Source organism: Lissotriton vulgaris, chromosome 1_1 (genome assembly GCF_964263255.1).
Source record: "Lissotriton vulgaris chromosome 1_1, aLisVul1.2, whole genome shotgun sequence".
NCBI classification, from domain to species: domain Eukaryota; kingdom Metazoa; phylum Chordata; class Amphibia; order Caudata; family Salamandridae; genus Lissotriton; species Lissotriton vulgaris.
Window position 1 is genome coordinate 969,056,585 of NC_141685.1, and position 24,357 is coordinate 969,080,941.

General features: G+C 43.2%; 1 protein-coding gene and 1 pseudogene across 1 annotated transcript in view; both read left to right on the forward strand.

The window, feature by feature from the left end:
• Window positions 1-24,357, forward strand: part of LOC147748304 (coagulation factor XI-like) — an 85,164-nt gene that overhangs the window by 39,777 nt on the left and 21,030 nt on the right. Inside the window, exons 3-7 of the mRNA XM_086960083.1 lie at window positions 4,503-4,650; window positions 11,343-11,452; window positions 17,562-17,724; window positions 19,920-20,029; window positions 22,324-22,492. Coding sequence (XP_086816209.1) covers window positions 4,503-4,650; window positions 11,343-11,452; window positions 17,562-17,724; window positions 19,920-20,029; window positions 22,324-22,492 — 700 coding nt within the window. The remainder of the gene's footprint in view (window positions 1-4,502; window positions 4,651-11,342; window positions 11,453-17,561; window positions 17,725-19,919; window positions 20,030-22,323; window positions 22,493-24,357) is intronic.
• Window positions 22,803-24,079, forward strand: LOC147748305 (large ribosomal subunit protein eL19 pseudogene; annotated as a pseudogene).

The following is a 24,357-nucleotide window of genomic DNA, read 5'->3' on the forward strand; positions in this document are numbered from 1 at the left end:
ATCCTCCCTTCCTCTCCTTCTATCTCCTTCTGTTCTCCCACTGTTCTACCTCATTGGCCTTTGCATTTAGGTAAGAGTATTTGTTCTTGGATAAATTAATAAAAAGATCTGAACCATAAAAGATCAATGGGTCTGCAAAATAGTTACATTTTAAAATTGAATTTTACTTGTGTTGCTTGAATATTATATTAACAAAGTGGTGTCCTTCAATAAGCACTATTTACAAGGAGAATGAAGCAAATTAATACGTTTTTAGGGAAAAAGCCAAGACCTCATTATCAAGCAGAATAGAATATGCCTCCAAATACTTGGATATTTTATAATCAAAGATATTCTAAGTGCACCATGATTGGAGAACAGTACATTCACGTTGATTAGTGTGATGGTAAATGTGATCCTTTAATGTAAAATCATCAATGTATTAAGAGGTATCAGCTTGGAAGTTTAATTCCTGAGTTGGATTTTAATCATGGAATATGCAGTAGTGGTCCATGAGCTTTAATGAATGAACCTCGATCCTGATGAGCAGTCTGAGAAAGTAGCACTGTTGGGGGATATGGCAGAGGCTGATCAGACCAGTGTGAGCTATTTACACTTAACTAGATCTTCAACTCTGCACACAATCCAGCACATCACACATGCACTGAACACAGACCAACAACTCATGTAAGGGAATACAGTTCTCCTCTCCCTCATGTGTTTCCTTTATCTAATTTTTTTTAGCTGTGTCACCTCTGCCCTATCATAGTGGATTTCTCCTTCTGCATTATTTCTCTTTTGCAAAGTATTAATACTTTTCAGAAGCCTTCTAACTTTGCCTTTCACTGGCGCTCCTTTACTTTTTCAATCTTTGTGGATTCCTGGTCTCTTCCACCCATTTTGCTATTTGGGATTTTGTTACCCGACATTTATAGATCTTTCTTTCTTTCTTTCTCTTTCAACATTTGTTATCACCTCTGGGCTTGTTTCCTTCACCCGTTCTGCCTTCCAGGGTCCCATACTATTGCTCCCTGAGGCCTTACTTCATCCACCTTCGCCCCATCTCTCGATCTATCAATCACAGGGGTTTTATAAAGCGCACTACTCACCCATGACGCAGTGGGAGGGGATGCAGAGGCAACTGAGTTGATCTGGCTGGTGGGTCATGGTGAGGGAGGAGTCAAGGATGATGCTGAGGTTCCGTGCGTGGTCCGTTGGCACGGGAGGACTCCAGAGGGCGGAGGGCCACCAGGTGTTGTCCCAAGCAGAGGTAGATGGTCCATGGACGAGGACCTCAGTATTCTCGGAGTTAAGCTTCAGGCAGCTATTTTTCTTCCAGACTATGCTGAGCCCATGCTGTCTGATGATGGTGGCGAGGGGAGCCCATGTAAATGTTGAAGAGCGTGGGGCTGAGCGATGATGCCAGGGGTACTCAGCAGTTGATATCTGTGGGTTCGGAGAGGAAGGGCAGGAGTCTGATCCTCTGGGTTCTGCCAGGTCCTATTTTAAGGAATTCTTTCACTCTCTCCTAGGTTGTCTAACATTACCTTTCTCTCTTTGCTCATCCTCTCTGTATTTATCCCCTGACACCGGTCCACGCAACACAATCTACCATCTCTGGCTTCTTTAATTTTCTCTGCACAACGTATTTTGATCAACAGAATGAACGTATTGTTTTTCAGTGATCCGTACAAAACCCAATTCATATGCTCTCTCTCTTTCTAGTGGTGTAGCTGCTTTTCTCCCTCTTTCTCAAGGGTGCCTCGTTTGCTCTTGTGGGTCTCTTTCACTCTTTATGTTGCTCTCTGGGTTTGTCAGGCTCCTTTTATACTCTCTCTTTGGGGATTTCTTTCACCTTTTGATCTTGTATTCTTTCATACACCAGAGTTTTTCCTAAGTGCAAACTAATACATTTCCCATAGCTCTAATCCTGTTTTCTTTCTCACATGTACACCTTTGTGCTCTTTAAAGATTACTTTTTTCCTCTATGTTTATGTCTCCGGTAGCTTTAAGGTTTCTCAGATTTGTGGTCTTATATTTTGTTGTTACACTCAAACTCTGTAAACTTATTTCACTCTTCTTTGGTCTGCGGAATTCTCCAATAACTGTCTTCACCTCAAGGCCCCTCCTATAATAAAGTGTTTTTGTTCTGTATATCTATAGTCTCAAAGGCATTACTGTACACATTTACCAACCACAAAATGATAGAACTGTGACTTGGCCTAGTTCAGATTCAGATTAATGAACAACAGATCACAAAACATGTCTTCTCTTTTGATCTCACTGTATCTTCTCTCACTTTCTCCATCTCAAGTCTTCTTCTCTTCTTAGTTCTCTCCCTTCTATCATTTTCTTGCTCTGATGGACGCGCTCTCAGCTCTAATTTCATCGTCCACTCTATCCCTTATATTTCACTCCAGAGTTCAGACTTTATGTGTAGAAGTCTCGCTTTGCACTTGAAAAGGAACTATAAATTAGGATTACAATCCCATACTGGAGTGAAATGTTAAATAACTCCAAGGACTGCATCACCTCATGGATAGGCAGCCTTCTAATAGAACACTGCATATAGGTTTTAACAACATAATGCCATCTGAAAAATACAAATTGTAGCATTATTGCCCCTACGTTGAAATATGCACTTGCCTTTGTGTTTTTGGGTCCTCTGCAGTGTTTACCATGGAGTTGAGGTCAAGGAACCTTTCTCCGGCACAAGTGCTGTCCCCAATGGACTGCTGTGAATCTAAGCACATGTATTACATTGTATTAATCAGCTCTGGCATCCCCAAAACATGGAAGAGACTTTGCACCCCAGGAGGCACTATATATAGACAACAAACATTAGTTTAATGCCAAGTAAGTGTCTAAGTTTCGAGAACAAGAACCGAAGCACTCACCTTATTCACTCTGGAAAATCACTTTGTTTATTTCAACTTTCCACTACTGGTTCCTTTTTATAAGTTCTTCTAGCTTTTAGGGGAAAATATGCATCTGGCTTGGGAGCGGTGAGCAGGAATGGCTTTAGGGTAGTGCGAGTGGTGCAGCCGCACTAGGCGCTGACCTGGAGAGGGCACTGTACTCAGGAGAGGGCTGCGCTTAGCAGCTTCTTACGACGTTAGAAACGCCTGCTGCAGAGTTCCTTGTGCATCTAGCTTTCGGGTAGCATTAAAAATGTCAAAATAACTCTTGTAATGGTCCTGCTAGATAAATAGATCAGGGTTGTTTTGTAGTGGCAGTTTCTACTGGTCATAAAGTAGCACAGAGTGTTAATATGCCTGCTGCAAAGAACAGATCTGTATTTTATTAGACTAGGTGAGTGGATTAGTAAAACTACCCTTTAACAGTGCTTTAAAAACACATGAAATGAGATGGGGGGCTATGGAGAGATGAGGGGCACTTTTGCCAGATGGTAGTGAGGTAATCCTAGGAGAAGGTAATTGAAGGAGGGGTGCCAACAAAGACTGTAGCACTGGGCACCACCAGAGCTAAAGCTGGCCCAGGTGATGAGTGGCAAACTGAAAGCATTGCATGTGATGATAGTGCTTAACCTGCCTTCTCAGCACCTCCTTTAAAATGTCTTGAGTATGAACTGCTCTGTCATTGGATGGCTGATGCTGCGCCACTCGTTTTTAAAGAATCACAACTCCTGACAAGCAGCCAGAGCACGATCGCAATACAGCCTCTCAGAAATAATCTACAAATTAAACCACTGATCATCTCTGATGCCAATCTGTGGCTGGTCTGTTTTTTTCTACCCATCCTTCCAGTTTCTCTCCAGCAAGTGGAAACAGAGGTTGGTGCAGGGCAGATAGGAGGAAAAACACATATCCGAGGAGCCTACAAGTTAAAATAAATGCAGTCTACACAGGCAAGATGCCCCCGTTGCTCCTGAACCCCAGTATCACTGTACTGGCTGGCTGCACCACTGATAGCTTTTCCCTGAGTTTGTACCTTCCAATGCGGCCCAGCAGAGTCCTGCTCCTGGAGCTGCAAATCTTCTCCTGCCTCGTCCCTTCTCAGAGGAGCGGAGCTGTGTAGAGAAAGATCTCTCTGAGGAACCCCACCCTTGTCAGGGTCCTAGAGGGCTCTGACTGAAGAGTTGTTACTTTGTTTCTCCTCAGCCCTGAGTCCCTGCGGGGAGCTCAGAGCAGGCTGCACACTGCAGCTGCTTCAGAGCTAGACACACCACTGTCTACATATGAGCTGAGGGCCCCCCCTTCACGTACTGAAGACTGGTCCCCCGCACCACGGGGCTGCTGGGGTGTTTGTTACACCCCTTGTACCTAGATTGGACCCTTCTGCACTGCTTTGTCATACTTTCTTTCAGTATGTTCCATATCGTCTGCTTTTAAGTCTTCTGTGCTTTCAGAGGATGAGTTAATATGTTGACTGAGGTTCTTTAAACTACAAAGGAATATGTGCTATTGTCTGTTTTTCCTGTTATTTGTCCTAAACATCTATCGACACATTTTCATATAGGGTCCTTTGTTCTTTCATAACATACATTTTGGTCTCTGTTTTAGATCGTACTCTCTTTGAGAATGTGGACTTTCCTGGAAGTGACATTGAGAGGATCTTGGCTCCAGACGCGGAATGCTGCCAGATTTACTGCACTGCCCATTTTCGATGCACATTTTTCACCTTTATTGTAAAGCATCGCGACATTCCAAGGTATCTGATGTTTTATAATGTATATTTATGGGTATATTGGCTGTTGTACAAGAAAGACATATTACTGGCCTCTAACATGAGAGCAGAACTGCAATCTTATATAAGCAGGCCCCTAAGTGCAGGTAAGTATGGAAGTCTCAAAACCAAACTAATTCCAGGGTGCAGCTATTTGCCCCCAATTTTCAGCAAGGTGCAGAAAAATGGGAAATTACGGGTATAACGTATATTGGCACCTCCTGACTGTGCATTTCACTTATCCTGTACAGGGAGACGTTAGTTGATGTCATCTACAAGTTGGATGTCTGTGTGGACCAGTACACCGAATAATACTCAATGATACCTGCAGTTGTTGTACACCACAGACCTTTAGTTGTTAATGGGTCGTTTTAAGTGGGCTTTGTAAGAGGCAGGTAGCCAACGAGGGAATGGAGAAGGTGTATTTATGAGTTCTATTTCTTCCCATGTGAAACTAAATGATTTCAAGGCCACTGCAGCTCCCTCCCCCCCCCATTCCTCAGAGAAGAGTTGACCCCTATCGATCACTGATACCCGTGGCTAACTTTAGACACCCAAAGATATGGCAAAAGCAGGCAGGAGTAGTGAAGTGACTGCATGAATACTCGCAGCTGCCATTTTGGTTTCAAGCAGCAGCAGAGAAATTTGGGATTCGAACTCCTGAAGGCACTGGTAGAGAGACAGCATCACACACAGCCAGTCTGATCAGGGTTCTGGTGCCCATGGCACTGTGGAAGGGGTGTGCGTCCTGGCAATGGGCAGTCTGACACAAAGAGGAGGCACCTGGCTAGTGAGGGTGTGCCTCTTTCTCCTTGCATAGTGGCCAGTTCTGACCAGAGTGACCTGTAAATAGTGTGGAATCAACAGCACAAAATTAAGGAAAAGGTTTGAGGAGACAAGCCACCGAAATGTAACTTGCCTACGAGCCAATGGCCTTGTTGCTGTGACTTTGCCAACCGGGTCTGTGGCCTCATGGTGCATAGCTTGTAGGGGATGTGACCTTGCCTTCTGTCCATTAACTAGGTGAGCCCTGAAAGTTTTGCTCATGTAGGGGTTGTATGAGGGCCACCTACAACTACCCATAGATATTAGAGTAATAGACAGTAAAGGCCTCGTTGATTTCTAACCTGATTATACAGAAGTTTGCCCTCTGTGCTGCATATTTGCAGTACATGAGAACCCTTTCATCTAAGTTAGTTAGCCACGTCATCATTCTACCAGTCTTGTCACGTTCCGCATTCGCTCTTGTTGTGTTTGCTCGCTACTCACATGCCTGCTGTCAATCCTCTAACATGGAGAATTTCTCCCTTTCTGCTCAGTCATTCTTGAGATGCCTGTGTTCCCTCATTTAGTAGCTCTAACTATGTTAAGATGTGCTCCTGGTATGCAATCCCAGCATGAAGCTGGGCCCAAGTCCCCACCACCGCTGATAGGCAGTGATCGCATGCTATTAATTTAAATGCCTTCAATTCTGTTAGTAAAGAATAAGCCACCCCCATCTTCTCCCTAAAGTAATTACAGTTCTTGTCCCTAAGTGCAAACCTGAAGACTAGGTCGTCAAATGTTGTAGTGTTGAGTTTCAAGTTCGGAATGCTAGGTCTGGACATCTTGCATTCAAGAATCCACAATAGCGGGTTATGGTTGGAGTGAGCTTTTGCCAGATATTCTGCTCTTTTGGTTCTCGTCTATGTCAGTAGAACGTAAGAAAACATCTAGGTGTACCAATACTTCATGCATACTCAAGTAAAAAGAATAAACTCCGCCCTCCGGCTACAAGATTCACCAGGTTTCATCAACTCCCCAGTTGTTGATCCACTCTCAAAACAATTGGTAGTCTTATGGATCGAGGAGGGGATGTAGGTAGTGTGGGATGTGGTCTAAAATTACATCAACCACACAGTTGAGATCTCCTGGGTAATATTTGGTAGTGGTGTATTCGGGTGAGGAGGGGCATTGGAGAAAGACGGCTGGCCCACATTAGGAGCATAAATGTTCAATTTCATTAAACTTGACTGCAAATATCACATCTACCTTCTGGCAGTGCTTAATTTGTAAAAAAAATAAAAAGAGTGCTGGGGCTGAAAATGTTGCCAAGGAAGCCACAGCCCACATCTACCTCCGGTGTACCCAACTTTCAACTCCTGCACTGCCTCAGTCTCTATCCTGTAACTATCCTCTGCTGTCTGTTCCACAAGTTATGCGATATACTTCTTTACCTACACCGAAAGATGAGTGTAAAAACAAAATGCAAGTAATATTGAGCCCACCACCTGCAGGGTTGGGATTCGTAGGCCTGTGAAAGAAGTGCCGGTGCTGAGCACCGGAAAGCACCATCTCAAGTTAAGTATTGTCTTCTGGGTCAATTATCTCTATCTGTGAGAAGAACAGGGTCCCAGAAAGCATCCAAGCCAGCATCCCTCTAGTGAGTAATGACTACATAGGAGCAAAGATTTTCCCCCTCCAGCACTTCTGCAGCGCCAGGCTATCCTCTTTTGTTAAGCAAGTCTCCTGGAGGAAGGCAATTTGGACCCTCCGTCCTTTAAGATATGTCTGGTCCTTGTGTCTCTTGGAAGGGGGACTCCTGGGAAGCACCCCTACAGTGGTAGTAGTGCTAGCCATCGGGCTAGAGTCAGAGTCTAAGCGAGTTGTATCCCAACATGCGGCCTCCCTCCAGTAGGACATGCATGTGTAGGAATAAAGCAAACACCCACTTATATGATGAATGGAAACTTCTTCAACAGTCCCCTCTTCCACTCCCCCCCCCCCACACTACACCTCACCAGGCAGTTGTGTCATGACACTCCATCCAAACAATAATAAACCATAACATTAACGCTTCTCTAGTGAGGTCTGATGGGACTGTCATTTGAGATTAGGGAGGGGCAGTAAACCCTCTTAGTGCTGGGATCTAGAGTTTGAGTCCTTCCAAACCCGTTCCCAGGGCCCACACCTAAACAAGCCATGCAGGAGGCAATTCAGTTGGTGTGTCGCAGATTTCGGATGGGGTCTTTCCAGCAGATCTCCTGAGCGCAGCTTACTCCTCCCCAGCAGACCAGCCGGGGATATTGTACTGTCAAATGTCATCCACCGAATTAGGTGTGATCTCAGGGAGCTGGGCGCAGGAGCTAGTGATACTGTCCACACCAGACACAGAGTCCTCGTCCGAAGAGGCTGCACTTCCCTGGTCTCTCTCGCTGTGCCCCATCAGTGCAGACGTTGCAAGAGCCAGGCCTCTTTCTGTCCAAGCCTGTTACACTGGGCCCTCGGCTTTCTTACCCCTGGAGGGAGACCATTTGAATCTCCACAGTATGGGGATTCCTTTCCTATGGTCTGGACTGCATTGGGGCACCTGGTTGTGAAGCCATTCCTTGGCTGCAGTGTGGGTTTAAAAAAAAAGACTTTTCATTCTGAGCTTTGCAGGAACAAAGCATGTGGGATATCTAGATCTTGCAGCCTCTCTTTGATTGGTATAAAGGATATCATAGGAAGTCCTGGCAGCTACTGTGATGTTCAGAAAAATTAGACTTTTGTATTTTCCACTTGGAAGGGGGCCGCAATGCAAGCCTGTTGTAGTAGATAGCCTGTGACAGTAAAGAAGAAGCCAGGCCACCATGGACCAAGGGTGCACGCCTGGCACTGGGGAAATTGGTACGCTGCTCTGTAGGTTCACTACAGGGCATACATTTTGAACAGGCCTTCCTGGGCTACCACCTCTTTTAGCGAATACTCAAGAAAGGAAATCATTGAGTCACCTTTTATACATTTAGGAAGACCTACTGTTATATTATTACACTGGGCCCTGCCCTCTTGGTCTTCAATTCTGGCCGCCAATGTTCAGATCTGATCAGACATATCATGTAATGTAGATGAATGACCAGGGCTAGGTTGGCAACAGGAGTCTCCACTGTGTGCATTTGGTCTGCTAATTTTCTGTGATCTCTGAGTAAACCGAGATCTATCGCCACTGAATCAATCTTGGCCTCCAACGCCTCTCTGATAGAGTTATTGGCTTTGAGTAGCATCCAGTTTGATCCCTGTGGCGAAGTTACATCCACATCTGCTGCATGTATAGGGAGGGGGCAAACTGGTGTTCCATGTCGGGGGGGAGTCCCTGTGGAGGGGGTGTTCTTCCTTGGTCTTATTAGTGCACCCCATGAGCCTAAGAGTGATGATGCAATTGTACTAGATCATTGTGTAAGGACTATGATGTGTATATATGTGTGGGGTCTGGCTAGAGGGGGGGCAAGGCACAGAGAGGCAGTATATAGCCCCTACGTATCGGGCTCAGCGTCTGTGCGCTACTCCTGTCTTGCGGAAGGAACATTCCTGATGAAGGCCAAAAGGGGGAAAGCAAGGAGACGGAGGTGAATGGGGCTGTACTCATGAAGAGCCACTGCTTTTGAGGTCTCCGTGTGGTTACTAATGTTGCATAAGTCTCGGGTACTGAACACGGATGGAGCCCCCTCCGTCTAGTAGTCAGTAATGCCCTGTCTGTTTCCTCTCACAAATGGAGTAACATGGTGTCTTGCCGCTCATTACCCCGGGTTACTTGGGCTGTAGGTCCCGCTCGGGCTATGCCCTTGGTGGCCTCTATGCTGTGAAGCCCTCTGGGGTGGAAGGTGCACAGAGTGAGGCTCCGAGTTCAGGTCCTGCAACCCAGGCCATGACAGTGATGTGCTATTACCCCCTGCAGTCCCCCTGCTGGCCAGGTTTGATGATGTCATGGTGGCGTTCAAGGCACTCAGTGAGGTCTGAGTAAAGAAAGCACTCGGGCCTTCCTGAGAATTTGTCGGAGGATAGCCATATTGGTTATTTTGCTTGTGATCGCCTGGATGCATTCTCCATATTGTACACAGGGAAGCTCCACTTTGCTGCTCAGGGGCCCACTATCTGTCCTTTTAATTCAGCTCCATGCCATTCACACCATCTTTCCGTTGTCCAGGCAGCCCGTGATACTTTCAGTATGGGGAATGCGACATCCCCCCACAGGACACAGGACACAGGGCACACAACACTGACACCAGGTGCGGTCACCACACACTGGATGACATTCAGTCCTGTGGGTGGGTGGGGCATCCTCTGCTTCTTGGGATAATCGGCCAGTCATAGGAAAGGTAGAGAGCAAGCGGCCCCTGCATCCTCATGTCAAGAGGGTCAGACCGCATTCAAGGCTGCAGTCTAGTGATTCCCATTGGGTAACAGCTGTGGACCTGCTTTGCGGCACAGCAGCAGCTTCCTTATGGTGCAATCTTGAAAGAACATGGTCAGTTGCATGCCATGGTCCCAGGGCGGCAATCTTAAGTGGTGCCTCCACCCCCAAGCAGTCTGCCGCCTCCCTCTTGGTCTTTGAGACACCGGGTCGAACAAAGAGAGCTTCAAAAGTGGGGTTTACCGCATGACGGGTAGCTCTGCACCCACCACCCCCCATTCCCAGGATCTGAACTTATCACTGTAAACATGGCTGTAGAGGGGGTTACTTGAACAAACTAAGACTCCTTCTGACTGACGGGCACCAGGGCTTAATAGAAATGAGTATTACATAGTTTTACAGCTCTAATATGTAGCTAGATGAGCAGTAGGAGATAAATCACCGGTGACTGTGTACCTCAGCTGAATTGTGGTCCAAGTCTCTGTTGGAGCCTGCAGGTGCCCGAAGCTTCAGTTCCACAGGCTACGGCACATGACTGTTGTGCTAGGTATCTGAAAAGGATGGGCGTGCTCCTGATCCTCTTTGGTGGTGGCCCAGATTCATAGAGGCATGCAAGAATATCAATGTGTCTTGGAGCTGGGACTACCACTGTGGGTGAAGTGTTTGAATCACACGGGCTCCACACATTTGATGATATGAAGTCCAAATATATATCTATTGCACAGTTCTTGGCATAAATGCTCCTCATCAAATCAAATGTCATAAGAATGAATTTGGTCAGATGTATTTGCCTGTACAGATGATTAGAAACAATTTTTTTTGCAGGTTCTCCCAGTGTGTTATTACTTTGTGTGATTTTTAATTGCTAAATAGTGGTTTTTTATCTTTTTAAATTGTCCTTTGGAAATTAATGCTTTATGTATGATCATATGTTCAATTAGATTTTAATAAAATATTTGTATTTTTCCTACACTTGGCCTTTGATGGTGGTGGTGTTATGTTCTGGTGATGTGGTTTTATGTATGAATGTATATGTTGAAGTGAATTAAGTTACCCAAGGGGGATTTCTTTCTGACTGAGGTGTTCTAAACATAAAACAATTACACAGAGACCCACTTTGTCACATGAAAACCCTAACACACCATTTAAACAACTGTCACATGTACGCCTTAACACCTCACCCAGACACATGAATGACCACTTATGCACAGAGTACTCCGTGACGAAATACAAACTACACCCAAATTCACTTCCTGCACTCGTTCATGGAGATACTTACAAAGCTCACATAGACAAACACTGTTGGATTGAATTTATCTTCACACTATAATTGGACGGTTGAAAACTATATACCATGAAATTTTAATTGTTTTTTAATGTTTGTACTGCCAATATGATTGAGTTTAAGAATGTCAGGGGTTGTAGTGTAGTAAACATAAATAGCCTGTTAAGTGCACATATTAACAAAGTGCTTGATTTTAGGGCTACACTTCCATCAATATTTCATTTTTCATTTCTTTCTTTGCAGCTTTACCTGTTTTCTGAAATTCACGGACAATGGTCTTCCATTAAGGACAGCCACTTTGGCAAATGCTGTGTCTGGGTTTCGTTTATCCACAGTTGACCCAAACAACCATAGTACGTATTGTATAAATGAACGCTTCCACTTGGAATCATCGGTCCAATCTGTTTTATTTGAATATTAGATGAACAATGCACATCTGAGAAGCTTGTGCATTGTAACAACTTCAGTGCAATCACTGCTCATTCTTATGAGGTTATAGTCTGAAAACTGTTTGTACAATTTTTATATATTTGATAACTTTGTTGTTTTTTTGTGCATAGCAAACATATTTTCTAAACACGTGATCTTAGATAGATGTTTAACAATACTTTATATTCAGTTGTTTCATTCTTTTTCTTTTTTGTGTTTCAGTATACATATTACTATTTGCATCAATATGTTAAAAAACTGAAACTTCTAGACTGAGTTATATTCCTTAATTCTTGGTTCTTTATTTTATTCTTCATCCTTGATGATTCGAAAATACCCTGTAAAGCAACACAAATTTGTCGATCAGTCTTAAGCACTATAATTGGCCTTAATTCTAGGAGTAAGTGGGGTCAGCAATTTTTTACATTTGGTTAACTTTCAAAATTATAAATTACACCTCGATACATCAGAGAGATCCCCAACTTCTTTATTGTTTTTACACCACCAAAGGCGCAGCTGTTGTCCAACCATCTCAACACAGAAGCTTGGATTTTATTCTTGTTTGCCTTACAACCCTTTGTGAAAAATTGGGTTGTTGATTGGCTAGGTTGAGAGTCCTGGTCAAGCAACAGCCACAATCCCTTGCAGGGTGATCCACAAAAAATCCCTACATTGACATGTTCCTAATCCTGGGTAGCTTTGCACAAAAGCAGTCCAGCTTATTTTAGAGGAAATGTGTAAAGTATTTATGCAGCTCACACAAACAGTAATAAAGTGAAAACCCAACACATGAAAAATCCCAAAACAATTTTAATTAAGTATTCGAGTCCAAAATGACAAATCCAATCAGTAGGACCAACTTTACCTAATTTTTTATGCAATCTAACGCCTAAAACATCAAACAGCCAAACACAGATATCTAGTCATGCGAGACCTGGTCTAAATCTAAAGGTCAGGCCAACTGCGATGGAGTGCAGTTTGAATACAAGAAGTAGGTTGTGCACAGCCAGCGCCCACCTTCGGACTTTGGAGAGTAAAGTGTCTGAGAAGGTACAATTTCAGCAAGGCTGCAGGAGTGCCAAAAAAGGGGGGGTCTTTGTCAGATGGCCATAGAGTGAAGTCGCAGAGAATTTTACCTTCAGATTTAGCTGTCAAAATGGAAGTTGAAAATCTCCAGCAGGATGAAGCAGGAGGCTGTAGCTGAAGACAGTTTGTTCCATGAGGTCGATCCCCCTTTGGCGAAGGACCCACTGAAAAGGATTTGCTGCTGCTGACAAGAAAGTAGCGGGAGAAGCAGCAAAGTCTATCTGACCGGCAATGCATGTAGGGCGGATAGGCGACCAGGTTGGTCCCGGTCTCCTCATGTTTCTCATAGAACATTTTGGCCACATTTTGTCTGTCCTCCATTTTGGAAAATGCCCTTTTGGCACATTTAGCACCACAACCAAGGGTCCATGAGTGAAGGGAGACCTCTTGGGAGTTCAGGGCTCATTGAGGCAGGTCCAGGTGCACGTAAGATGGTGGGAACCAGTTATGTCCCTGTGGCTCTGAACAGGAGGTCAGCAAACTAGCCCTTGGAGGCACTTCTGGCAATCCTGGGTGAAGATGCAGGGTTGGCCTCTGAGGGTTCAAAGCAGGCTCCGAGCAACGGCAGTTTGGCAGAGTGCACAGCAGGTCACCAAAGCAGGCAGTCCTCTGAGCCCCTCCGCAGGTCCAGTAGTTTATGCCCTCGTGCCCTGCTTCTTGAAGGCGGGAGAAGCTTCTGGAAAGGTTCTTTGAAGGGCATAAAATTTCCTGGCTCCATTACCCTGGCTGTTGCAGTGGCAATACAGGGTTGTTCAGCTTAATATGAGGAGACAGTACACAGGCTATTCAAGTGCAAGTGGGCTGTGCTCGGCTCTGCACCCCCCTCCAATCCTGTCAGTGATGGCCCATTGATTCTCAGTTAATACCACTATTGTGACTGGATGTGAGGAATTCACAAAGTCTGTCATCTACACATAATCATGTGATTTGAGACAGGCTGCAGGAACAAAGGTCTAAGTGCAGGAAAATGTCAACTTTCTAAAAGTGGCATTTTTCAAAATAGTAATGAGATCCGACTTTACCATTAAAGAGGGTTTATCATTTCAATTCCATATCTACTAAACGTGACGTATCTACCTCTCAATTAGGAATTTCAGCTTCCTAAATGTAATAAGGAATCCCCTATATTATCTTATGGGAAGGGTAAGCGTCACAGTAGTGAAAAACGAATGTGGAAGTTTTACATTACCTGGACAAGTTAAAATTTAAAAGAACATATCTAACCTTTTAGCTACACAGCACCCTAGCTGTGTAGCTAAAAGGTGCTGTGCTACCCTCTGCTACCCAGGGTTTACCTTTGGGCTGACACATGTAATAAAAGGCAACTTTAAGACTTGGCAAGGGGTTTAAAAATGTTACGTCAAGATGGCAGTGTGGCACTGTATTCAGGCTGCAATGGCTGCAGGTGAGAACTGTTTAAAGAGCTATTTAAGTGGGTGGCACAATAAGTTCTGCATGCCCAATGGTAGTATTTAATATAGCCTTATAGCCCGCCGTAGTGGGCTATACCGGCTATTAAAGGCCCGCTCAAGCGTTAAGGGCTCGAGCCGAAGGCGAGAGACTTTAATAAGGAAGCAGGACTTTGAGAGCCGGTATAGCCCAGCTATGAAGGCACAGCTACAGGCATTCCTTGCATGGACTGATGGTGAATGTCGAGTCATTGAGGACCTTTTTCAGGGCGGCAATTTCCTTGCATTTGATCAATGCAAACAGGCTTTTTATCTAACGGACAGGGCACAGCTACAATACTATCAGCTACGTCATTGACTTTCCTCGCAGACTTTCCTCCAAGGGGCCACTAAATAGCTCACTGCTTTCGAATTCCTCGTACACGAATTTGAGGGCACAAAGGGTTTGATCTCTCAAACATATTCCGTCTTTCAGCGTTCCCAGAACCCCATACTTCATGGCTATCAGACACTGTGTGCTTCTGATCTGGCACAGGACATACCGCCTGAGGGTTGGGACCGACTATGGTGGGATATCCCAAAGGTATATCCAAGTCCGCTGCAGTGGGAGTCAGCGTATAAGCTGATGACGAGATGGTAATAAACCATGACCCGCTTACATCAAATGGTTCCAAGTTTTAACCGACCTGTTGGAGGTGTCAGGGTGACAGAGGGGAATCTATCCAAATATGGTGGTAGTGCCAGAACCTCACAATGTTCTGGATGGAGGTCCTCAGTCACATCAAGGAGGTAGTGAGGCTTCCTATCCCCTCTACCCCATTAGTTACCCTATTGGGCATTAAGCCTTTAACACTGATTGCATTGACACATATGGACTGGTGATTGATTTTACATTTGCTGGGGGCGGCTAGGTAGTCCGTTGCTTTATATTGGAAGAAGCCACACTCTCCCCCCACTGTCACGTGGTTCTTCTATTTGTGGAACTTTCAAGCCCTTGAATTACTTACTGCCCACATTAACCACACAGATGCCAAATTCACTCGCATTTGGCACTATTTTACTATGACTAGACACTCCAGATTGCTTCCACCCCGCCTACGTGCTTTACAGTTGTTTGAAGATTCCCTTGAACAATACGCTAGGGGCCCTAAACCAGACTCACCGGAGGGATCCCCCCCTAATGACTTTGACACCCCCTCCTTACGCCTTTCTTTTTTCTGTCTCTTTTTTCTTTCTTTTTCTTTTCTTCTCTAAGTTATTTATTTATTCATTTATACATTGCTGATAGTTCCCTGCTGCCTTGATAGTTTAAAAGGCCCCACGTCCAGAGACCTATACGTTATATATTGAAATGTCCTACATGGCCAGATACTAAAGTTTTCACCGATCTCAAAATAAGTGGACTCTTTTAGATTCACTACAATATCCTGGGCCTCTTTATAATGTTTTTAACCCCTGGCAGACATGTGAATTCTCCTAAGATAACTGGGGATCGGGAGTGAATCATACAATTTCTCCCTTTCTACACTACTGCAGCTCTACGGGACTATTTCAGTGAAATATGTGAAGGGATTGATCTCATTGTATAGTCTTCTTGTCACATTGTCCTATTATGTAAAGTGGATAATAGCCTTGCTTGGTGATTCTCTTTGTAGGGGACATGGGCCCTCAGTTTATTTTGATCTTCGCTGTTTGTTATATGATTAATAAACAGAATTGGAAAATAAATAAATTACCTCGGACTCCGAGAGGCCTTTAAAAACAACATTGAAATGTTGCTTCATGGGCCTTTAACAGCCCGTAAAAGCATGGAGCACTCCATTGTCTTCAGTGGAGCACCCAACATTCCAATGCTCTAATTTAGAGGATATCACTCCACAAGGCCTTACTAGTAAATTAAACATGACAAACTGGTATATGTCAATGAAACCATGTTTAGGGGAGTGAGCACAAGCACTTAAGCACTAATATAGCAGTGGCCAACACAAGCAAAAATCCAGCAAATTGGAGGCAAGCAAGCAAAAAGTTTGGGAGAAGACCACATTAAAGCTGACAGGTCTAACACCCTTTCACAGAGGGACCTTCGGGCAGTACCGATATTTGTGCCTTAGGAACCCATAAAAATACATTCATATATAAAGTCTGCAAAAACTATATGTAAATGTAAACATTATTATTTGTTGGCTAGATCCCCATTTTTCGTCCGACAGACTTGCAACTGGAAAGGTCATTAATAGCATACACATACTTTATGCAGTATTCTGTAGCAATGAAACATGGTGAACACTTTTGCGTACGTTTAATAACTACTTTATAGTGTACAAGCTCATTCTTACTCTATATATACTTAGTTCTGAACTTCGATGACGTTTAGAGGAGTGAACTAAGAAAGGTATTTAGACAGAATATCAGAAACAGAAAATCATGGACCAAAAGATCATGTCAAGAATATTGAGTATGCCAATATTGTGAAGGTAAGGCTCTACAGCTCAACAAAGTTTTAACATATGTAACTCCACATATATGTCCCTGGATGATAAATTTATCTTCAAGGTACATGGATTTGGGGTTAAGAACAGTAAATCTATACTTAACTTTTTGCCTGTACCTGCTCTATATTTTGGTCCTTGATATTTTTGACACATTAAGTCCACATGATATTTCTGTTTCTGATATTCTGTCAGCGATCCCATAGAGATGCATTCAGAATATAGTCACATTCACCAAACCATATGTTTGTGGGTGTGCACCAGCAAGTGTAATGTATTTCCTTCGCGTATCTTGAAATCCAGTAGATCCAATCACGTATGCCATAGGGATTGCAGAAAAGAATTCCTAGTAGCGTTTGAAATAAATTTGTGTATGGATCTGAAACCCTTTATTGAAGGAAGAGAAATTCCACAAATGTCCTAACCTATGTCATGCATGATATTCGCACTGCGTACAATGTGCCTACATAGAATAAATAAAGTCACTATTTTTGATGAATACCAAGCACTTGCACAGCTTTGTTTATTGTATTTTTGAGTTGGAAATGGGAAATTTGGTACCAGGTCCAATGACATGTTGACAATTACTGAGTTGGAATTGGTTCTGTAGATCTTAAAAATCTTTCTGTATTGTAGAGAAAGCATAATTCTCCTTAAATGGTAACGTGGTCCTGTTTCTTCAGACCAATGATGATCTGGGTGTGGAGTGTCATACTTCAGGGGAGCCATTTTGGATCACAAGAGCCTGCTGAAGGATGCAGGACCAGGGCTGCTTCAATTGTTTATGACGTCTGCTTCATACAAGTCAAGTTTTATGTTGCAGAGATATAATTGATGGTACCATGATGTCTGGTACTCCTCCTAGCATTGCTTGCTGTAAGAGAGTCAGGTTATTTTATTGGGTATACCTTGGTTAAGGAACTGACTACAAGAATCTATAATAAATTGAAAATATTCTATGTGCCAGTTCCATTGTAATCTACTCTTTAAGTAATATTAAACATTAGGTGACCTCTTTGTATGATATACTTTGTTCTGCTTACTTTAAGGTTGTTTCACGAAAACCTACCAAGACGTTGACTTCTTTGGCAGCGATATTAGGGCTCTCATCCGAGAAAGCCCCACTGAGTGCCAGGATTCATGCACCAACTCCCCTGACTGTCAGTTCTTCACCTATGTTACAGAGCAGTATAATCCAGCTCCCGAGCTGCGGTAGGTACACAGTGGCATGGTATTATTGTGGAACAATATGTTTTGCAGAACAATTTGACAGGCTATAGTACAGTCTGACACCTGTTCACATGTGAACTTCAGAAGATTTGCCACAGGTACAGTGGTACCAAATAGAGAAAGGGGCTCCACAATATCAAACCATATATACAATCACAAATGTATACCCATGAACATTTGGAGAGCTTTAGTTACCCATCACAAATCATCGACCTATAGAGGGAAACAGCTCTTAGTTGACGGGGCATTCTAATACATGTTGTCTGTAGATCACTGGTGTTGTAGATCGTGGTTTTCTTTTCAAACAAATATACCTGCTTTTATTCATTCCAGCACATGGAAGTCTCTGGTTGTAGAATTCTGAACTCTAAATTCTATTATGCTACCAAGCGATAGGTAGGGTTCCGTACATATCCGATCCACCCAGCATTACAGTGGATCTGTGTTGGGGAACAAACCCACTTTTTGGGCTACATGTTTTTCCTGGTTGTAACAGACAGAAAAAAAAGATTACATCACCCACCGAAAATAGAATTTGCGATGTAATGCCTTCCACTGACAGCCCTACTGATGCTTTGTCTACAGAAAACCGCAGGTTTGGCTACTGCAAAGTGAGGCAGGTGAACCAAGGGTTTGCAGGACAAGGTATTTTGTCATTTTTACCATGGAGTACCCTGTAGAACAAACTCTAAAGTAGACCCTTAATCTACAAAGATAGATCATCAATTGGTCATGAGAATTTTAAAATCTTGTAGATGAAGGCTATTTCATAATGTTCAATTTCATCATAAACGTCTTGTATAATACAATATGAGCCATTAAAACAAAGATAGGATTAAAACATGGAATGATGCTTAACCATCATTATATAGTACATAATTTTAGATATGATTGAGCATATGCTAAGAGACTGTTGCATATTCAAGTCGTACACTTGAATGATCTTCCAGTCACTTAGTGTGAACTCTTACTCTATGATGGGAAATCTTTGCATTTATTGTATCATAATACATTTATGTACAGACGTTTTCATGTATTAGGCGTCAATAGCATTTTGGCTCATGTGCATAGATCAATAGGAAGCCTTCATCAGGATAAAAGGCAAAGGACGGGTATTTATAATTTGTTCTCTTATTATTACAAGTTGAGACAAAACATATAAAAGCGTATGATAATGGGCACACATTCTTGATAGAATTCAAATCAAATGATCCCTGTTGAAAATGATCCCTGAGCAAAATCAACATCTAATTTGTGCAGTAATGACAATGGTCATTGAGTCTTATGCAGTTAGTTTGTTTGGAAACAAACTACACAAGACTACTGCCAAATTTATCTGAGCTAAAAATCAAGCTTGGGAAATTTGTAAAAGTTGGTATTATGCAATGTGGTGAAATTGTTTCTTTATGACGGACTGGATTGATTAGAAAATGTCTCACCAAGTGAAATCTTTGCTCACACCATTGTCCTGACATTGTCTTTCATGTCTTCTTTCATCGGGCTATGTCATCCTTTGAAAATGTCATGCATGTAACTAGTGAAATGAAATGTTGCTCCATTTGTGTAATTGCCACAAAATATAGCAATTTTATTAAGTTGTATGATTTTGCACACACACCTCCGACCCTAAATCACATAAGCAGTGGATTTTGTTTGAGTCTTTTCTAAAGATGTACCAAATCAGAATCGCAAAGGCATGAACAAGGCAGTTGCCCAAGGTCATGCCACCTACTCCAGGATCCTACCACTCCTCTATGAGCATATGAGCTGCTTCTCTGGTGACGAAGGGCCCTTAATGATAAACACTGCTACTCTGATACCTTCTCTGTGTCCCTCCCTCTGTAGGAGTTAGTTTCAAAAAGATGAAGAGTGCGCATGGATTGAATGGCTGCGAAGGAGGCTTGGGTCATTGAGCTTAGCAAATATAGATTTACCTGGGGAAAGCTCATTTGATTTTATTAAAGTGAGAGCAGTGTTTCATGCTTCCGATATGCACTGCAGTATAGTACAGCGTACTAAGAAGGACACATAATTAATTTAAAACCACTGTGGTATCAGCAAGGCTGTGTATATAATGAGAGTTCTGGGATCAATATCATTATGTATATTTATGAAAAAGCTCTGTGATATCAATAAAGCAGTAACTTTAATGAGAATGCTCTGCCTTTCAATTCCAGTAAGTTGTGCTTCCAGAAATTCGCTACAAAGCTGCCATCTCCACCAGTCATTAATATCCTTGGCAATGTTGTGTCTGGGTTCAGCCCAAGGAACTGCGATGACAGCACTTGTAAGTATTGGACAATAGTCTGGTTGCTTCTGTGAAATGAGTGTGTAGAAATCAATGCAAGAAATATTCCTGGGTTAGCCATTGTGATGTTTATGGTCACACAGTACATTTGCTTCATGGTATGAATTGAATTTCTTTTTCTCATCCTCTGCCACATCATGTTTGAAACTGCAAGATACACTAAACAGTAAATTCAGACATTTAAAGCTCTATCTGATATCTCATGTCCTCATAATGACAAATCAGTCCTCTCTTGATGGCTCCATTGCATACTTCTCCAACCCCACAGTCACAAGACACAACTCAAAAGGTTCTTCTCTTTTCAGGCCAGACAGTCCACCAATCACGCCTGTGCTCTTGTTTTCTGGCCAACAGATCCTAAGCACAATGTTGACTTCAATTCCAGCTAAGGGGTCATTAAAAACTTTGAAAGCAATGTGTAATTCCACTGACAGGCCCACTTGTAAGTGAGGTGAGCACTGGCCATGGATGTAGTTCCATTTATGGCCATCCTACTTGACCCCCTAGTAAGGTCAGTCGCACAACCACAGCAATTGTGACTCATTTCATGTGCACACAAACACTCTTCGTCAATTACTTCATTGACCTCACTTTAGAACCCACTTCAGTACTATTTTACAGCCTCTCTGGTTCCTGGCTGCAAAATCTACCTCTTGAGGAATAGCAGTGGAGGTCTCGCAGTACAGGACAACAGGGTGCGGTGACCATAGAAAAGAGTGGTGTCTTTGGCGGATGCTGGCAGGAACAAGAGGTTGAGGGAGGAGGATGGATGGCCATTTGTTTGGGTTTTAAAGTTTGTTGTCTGAGAAGGACAAATAGGACCAAAAAGCAGCTACAGTAAGGCAGATGGAAAGAGTGTTGTAAGAAATGAGGTAGGTGTATGTATTGTGGGTATCATGAACAGGCAGGATTTGTTCCTGTAGGAGTAGGCCATCTACTGATAGATGGGTGGTGGAAAAAAACTCCAATAGGATGACCTGGATGAGATGTGTCTTGGCTTGGAGGCATCTCCCGTAGGAGATTTAAGAATTACATTAATGACTTCAAACATAGACTAATAGTACCATATTCATTCATCTACCTGATCTCTCTGCATTCAACCACCACTTGCTTTTTAAACACTTCTTCCTCTGTCTGCCCCCACTGTCTTCCCCCCTGTATCTACCATTACTGTTTCTACTTCTGCCTAACCCACTGGCCCTTTTCTAAAACTCCTCTTTGTTTCTGTGCCTGCTTTCACAGTCTTTGTTTTGTGCTGTTGACTCAAAGTCTTTCCCTCTGCTTGCTCTTACATTATCTCCCCTCTCTCTACAGCTCTCACTGTCTCTGCCATCACTCCGTTCCTCTGCTTGCTAGCACTAATCATGCTGATTTGATCTCCTGGTCTTCCTCTGCCATCTCGTTATCATGTCTTGCACTGCTTGCCCTCTTGTCGTCATCCTATGCCGCCATTAGCCATCTCACATTCCTGCCTCTGCTGTGCTTCTTTCCTCCTTCTTCCTTCATTCATATATCCTTCCCCCGTGTCTTACTGTGCCTGCCCTCACCTCTCCTCACAGCTTCCTTCATATCTCCCATATCTCCCTCTGCCTACCCTCATGTTTCCTCTGCCATAGTTGTGCTTTCCTCTGCCTACTTATGTTTCATTCCTCTTTCTCTGATGCCTTCCTTTGTCTTCTCTCATGTTGCATTCCACCTCCCCACATGTCGCCTTACCTGCCCTCTCGTCTCAATCTACCTTCCCTCCTGTCACCCTCTGCTAGCTTTCATGTCTTCTACTTGCCTTAAGTCACCTGATGCTGAGGTGGAGACGGACCAGAACTCGCAAACCTTTCTACCACCCTGCCAATTCACCTCGCGTTTCAGTTCAATACAACTGCAAAACTAGTCCAAATAAATTCTGTTTAATTTAATTTTAATTAGTGCGAATGGATGTTCATCTCGCGGATTTGGTTGGTTTGTATATTGTCAAAGTATATCCAGAATTTAGTTTAGAATATATTTGGGACTGACTGCAGATTTGTTTCTGATTGTGGTTTCCTGCCTCCTCAACCAGCGCTTACTGGAGTCAGGTAAGGGTCCTTTTCAGTGAGTCAAAATCTCAAGCCTTACACTACAGGCCTGTGGGTTAAGGGCATGTCATGCTCTCCACTTCCAAAGAATTGTCTCTTACAGAAGCAGCAGAGAGGGTGGTTGACAGTTTTGTCTTGGTGAAATGGAAGGTAGTGTTTGATTAAAATTAATTCTTCTCTTCTCCTTCTCTCCCTACTCAGGTGATTCCACATGTCCTGAATTTCTCATTCCCAATGTTGATTTTCCTGGCAATGACTTTGATCGGGTTCTGGCTCCTGATGCTGAGAACTGCCAGCTCATCTGCAGCAACCTTCCTCGCTGCCAGTACTTTACATTTCTCACAGAAGACTGGACTGCTGACAACAGAAAGTAAAACACTATTTGTCTGTCTGTCTGTCTATATGTTTAATATACAGTGGTGATCACCACTATGTAGTAATGCTTTAACTATTGATCTTGCGTATAGATTTAGATGAAACCTGCAAATCTAATAATCATGTAAGCTACGTTTCAGCACGGCACGTTTCTAAGATTTTCATCCTTAATTACCCCTGTGCATTATTCTTCATCTTTTCATAGTATTGGTGATCCTGTCCCTTAGAAACCAATACTTTTGAGATTTGCCTGAGCTTGATGTTTCCCTCTTCTTATTTGTGGGATATTTTTTGGGTGATAGAAAATGTCTCAAAGCAATCCAAATGCAAAAGTCTGTTACTCTTTTAAGAACATGTTCTAATTTGGTCATAGTCAAAACTCCTCTCTGGAGTCAAGGCGGAAATACAAAATCAAAAGCAGCCCAGGAAAATATGTTCAAAGCCTGCGCCTTCCTCCCCATTACCTCCTCTTTTAATCTACTCTTTCCATCTTTCTTGCTCAGTCTGCTTCATTTCACATCAGAGTTGGAGAAAGTCACACAAGTGCATGCAATGGCTATGGCCTTCAAAAGCCGGCCTCCGAAGCCTCCAGCTCCCAGTGGGATGCTGAATGGGATACATGGTCGATCTGGCTGTCTGGAATCCAAGCTGAGTTCTGTTGCAGGTAGCAGAGGCTGCAGCTGTACATAGACTCTGTAGACTTGTATGTAGGTTTCTTTACACGTTCACCAGATATACAAGGCACGTTCACAGACATACCACCACAAACATAGATGCTACCTCAGCCGATTCTCAATTTTCGGTCTTTGGCCGGGCTGCTGCCTTAAGTATTCTTGGGCTTCAGAAGAAGCTTGCCTCCAGCATATTGCACTGTGGCAAGAAAAAGTATGGCTGTATCCTAGTGAAACAAATATGATTGCCAATGCAATCTAACCAGCAAATCAGAAAGCTGGTGAAATATGGTCTGATTATCCACAAGCCTGCACTTGTTCACCCTGTGCCTGCTGCAGAAGGAACATGCTCATTCGCAGTAAGAGAAGGCACATGGGCATTAGTAAGAGAGAGTACTGCCAATGTACGTATGCCAGAAGAAACTCTCATGGATGATGAGTAAGAATCCTGTGCTTTCTTCCCTGAGGGTACCGTGAGTCCCAGAAGACTGACCGACACAAGTACCACAGCCTTTACCTGAAAGTCAAGGGTAATGTGTTCAAAAACAATTGCATCTAATGTAGCACATTCACAAACTGAAGGCAGACAAAACCTGCATGCAGCTCCTGTATTGCCAGGCTGAAGTTCGCAGGTCGAAGACTAAGGAGGTTCGCAAGAGACGCGAAGAACACCTGCAAGAAAAGAAGGAAGAGATCATAAGGACACTCTCAGAGGAGGGCGAGAACAGAAAGTAGTCAGTTCTTCCAGTGTGTAAATAGTGAGCATCAATCAGTGCCATAAAACATCCAATACTAATGATTCTCAACTTTTCACCAATAGAACTCCTCCCACTGGAACAATCTGTTATCACACCCAGCCTGACATGGCTCACAGACAACCTGTGTGAACTTAGAAACACTGAAGCTATGCAAGGCAAGATACCACTCACTTTGCAGTTTCATTGTTGAAGCATCAACTTCAGATATGCATTAACAAACGTTATTGTTAAAATTCCTATTTCTCTTCATTCCTGCAGGTGTGTACTGCCCATATAGACCATATTCATAATTGGTTTGAAGGCAAGCAGCTTAAGTGTCTACTATTTGCTTGTGCACTGTCCATGGGCTTGCTGTCTATTCTGGGTCTTCTATGGGGCCATCAAAACATGGGTCATAAATGACATATTAAAAACATGCTTATTACTGGTAA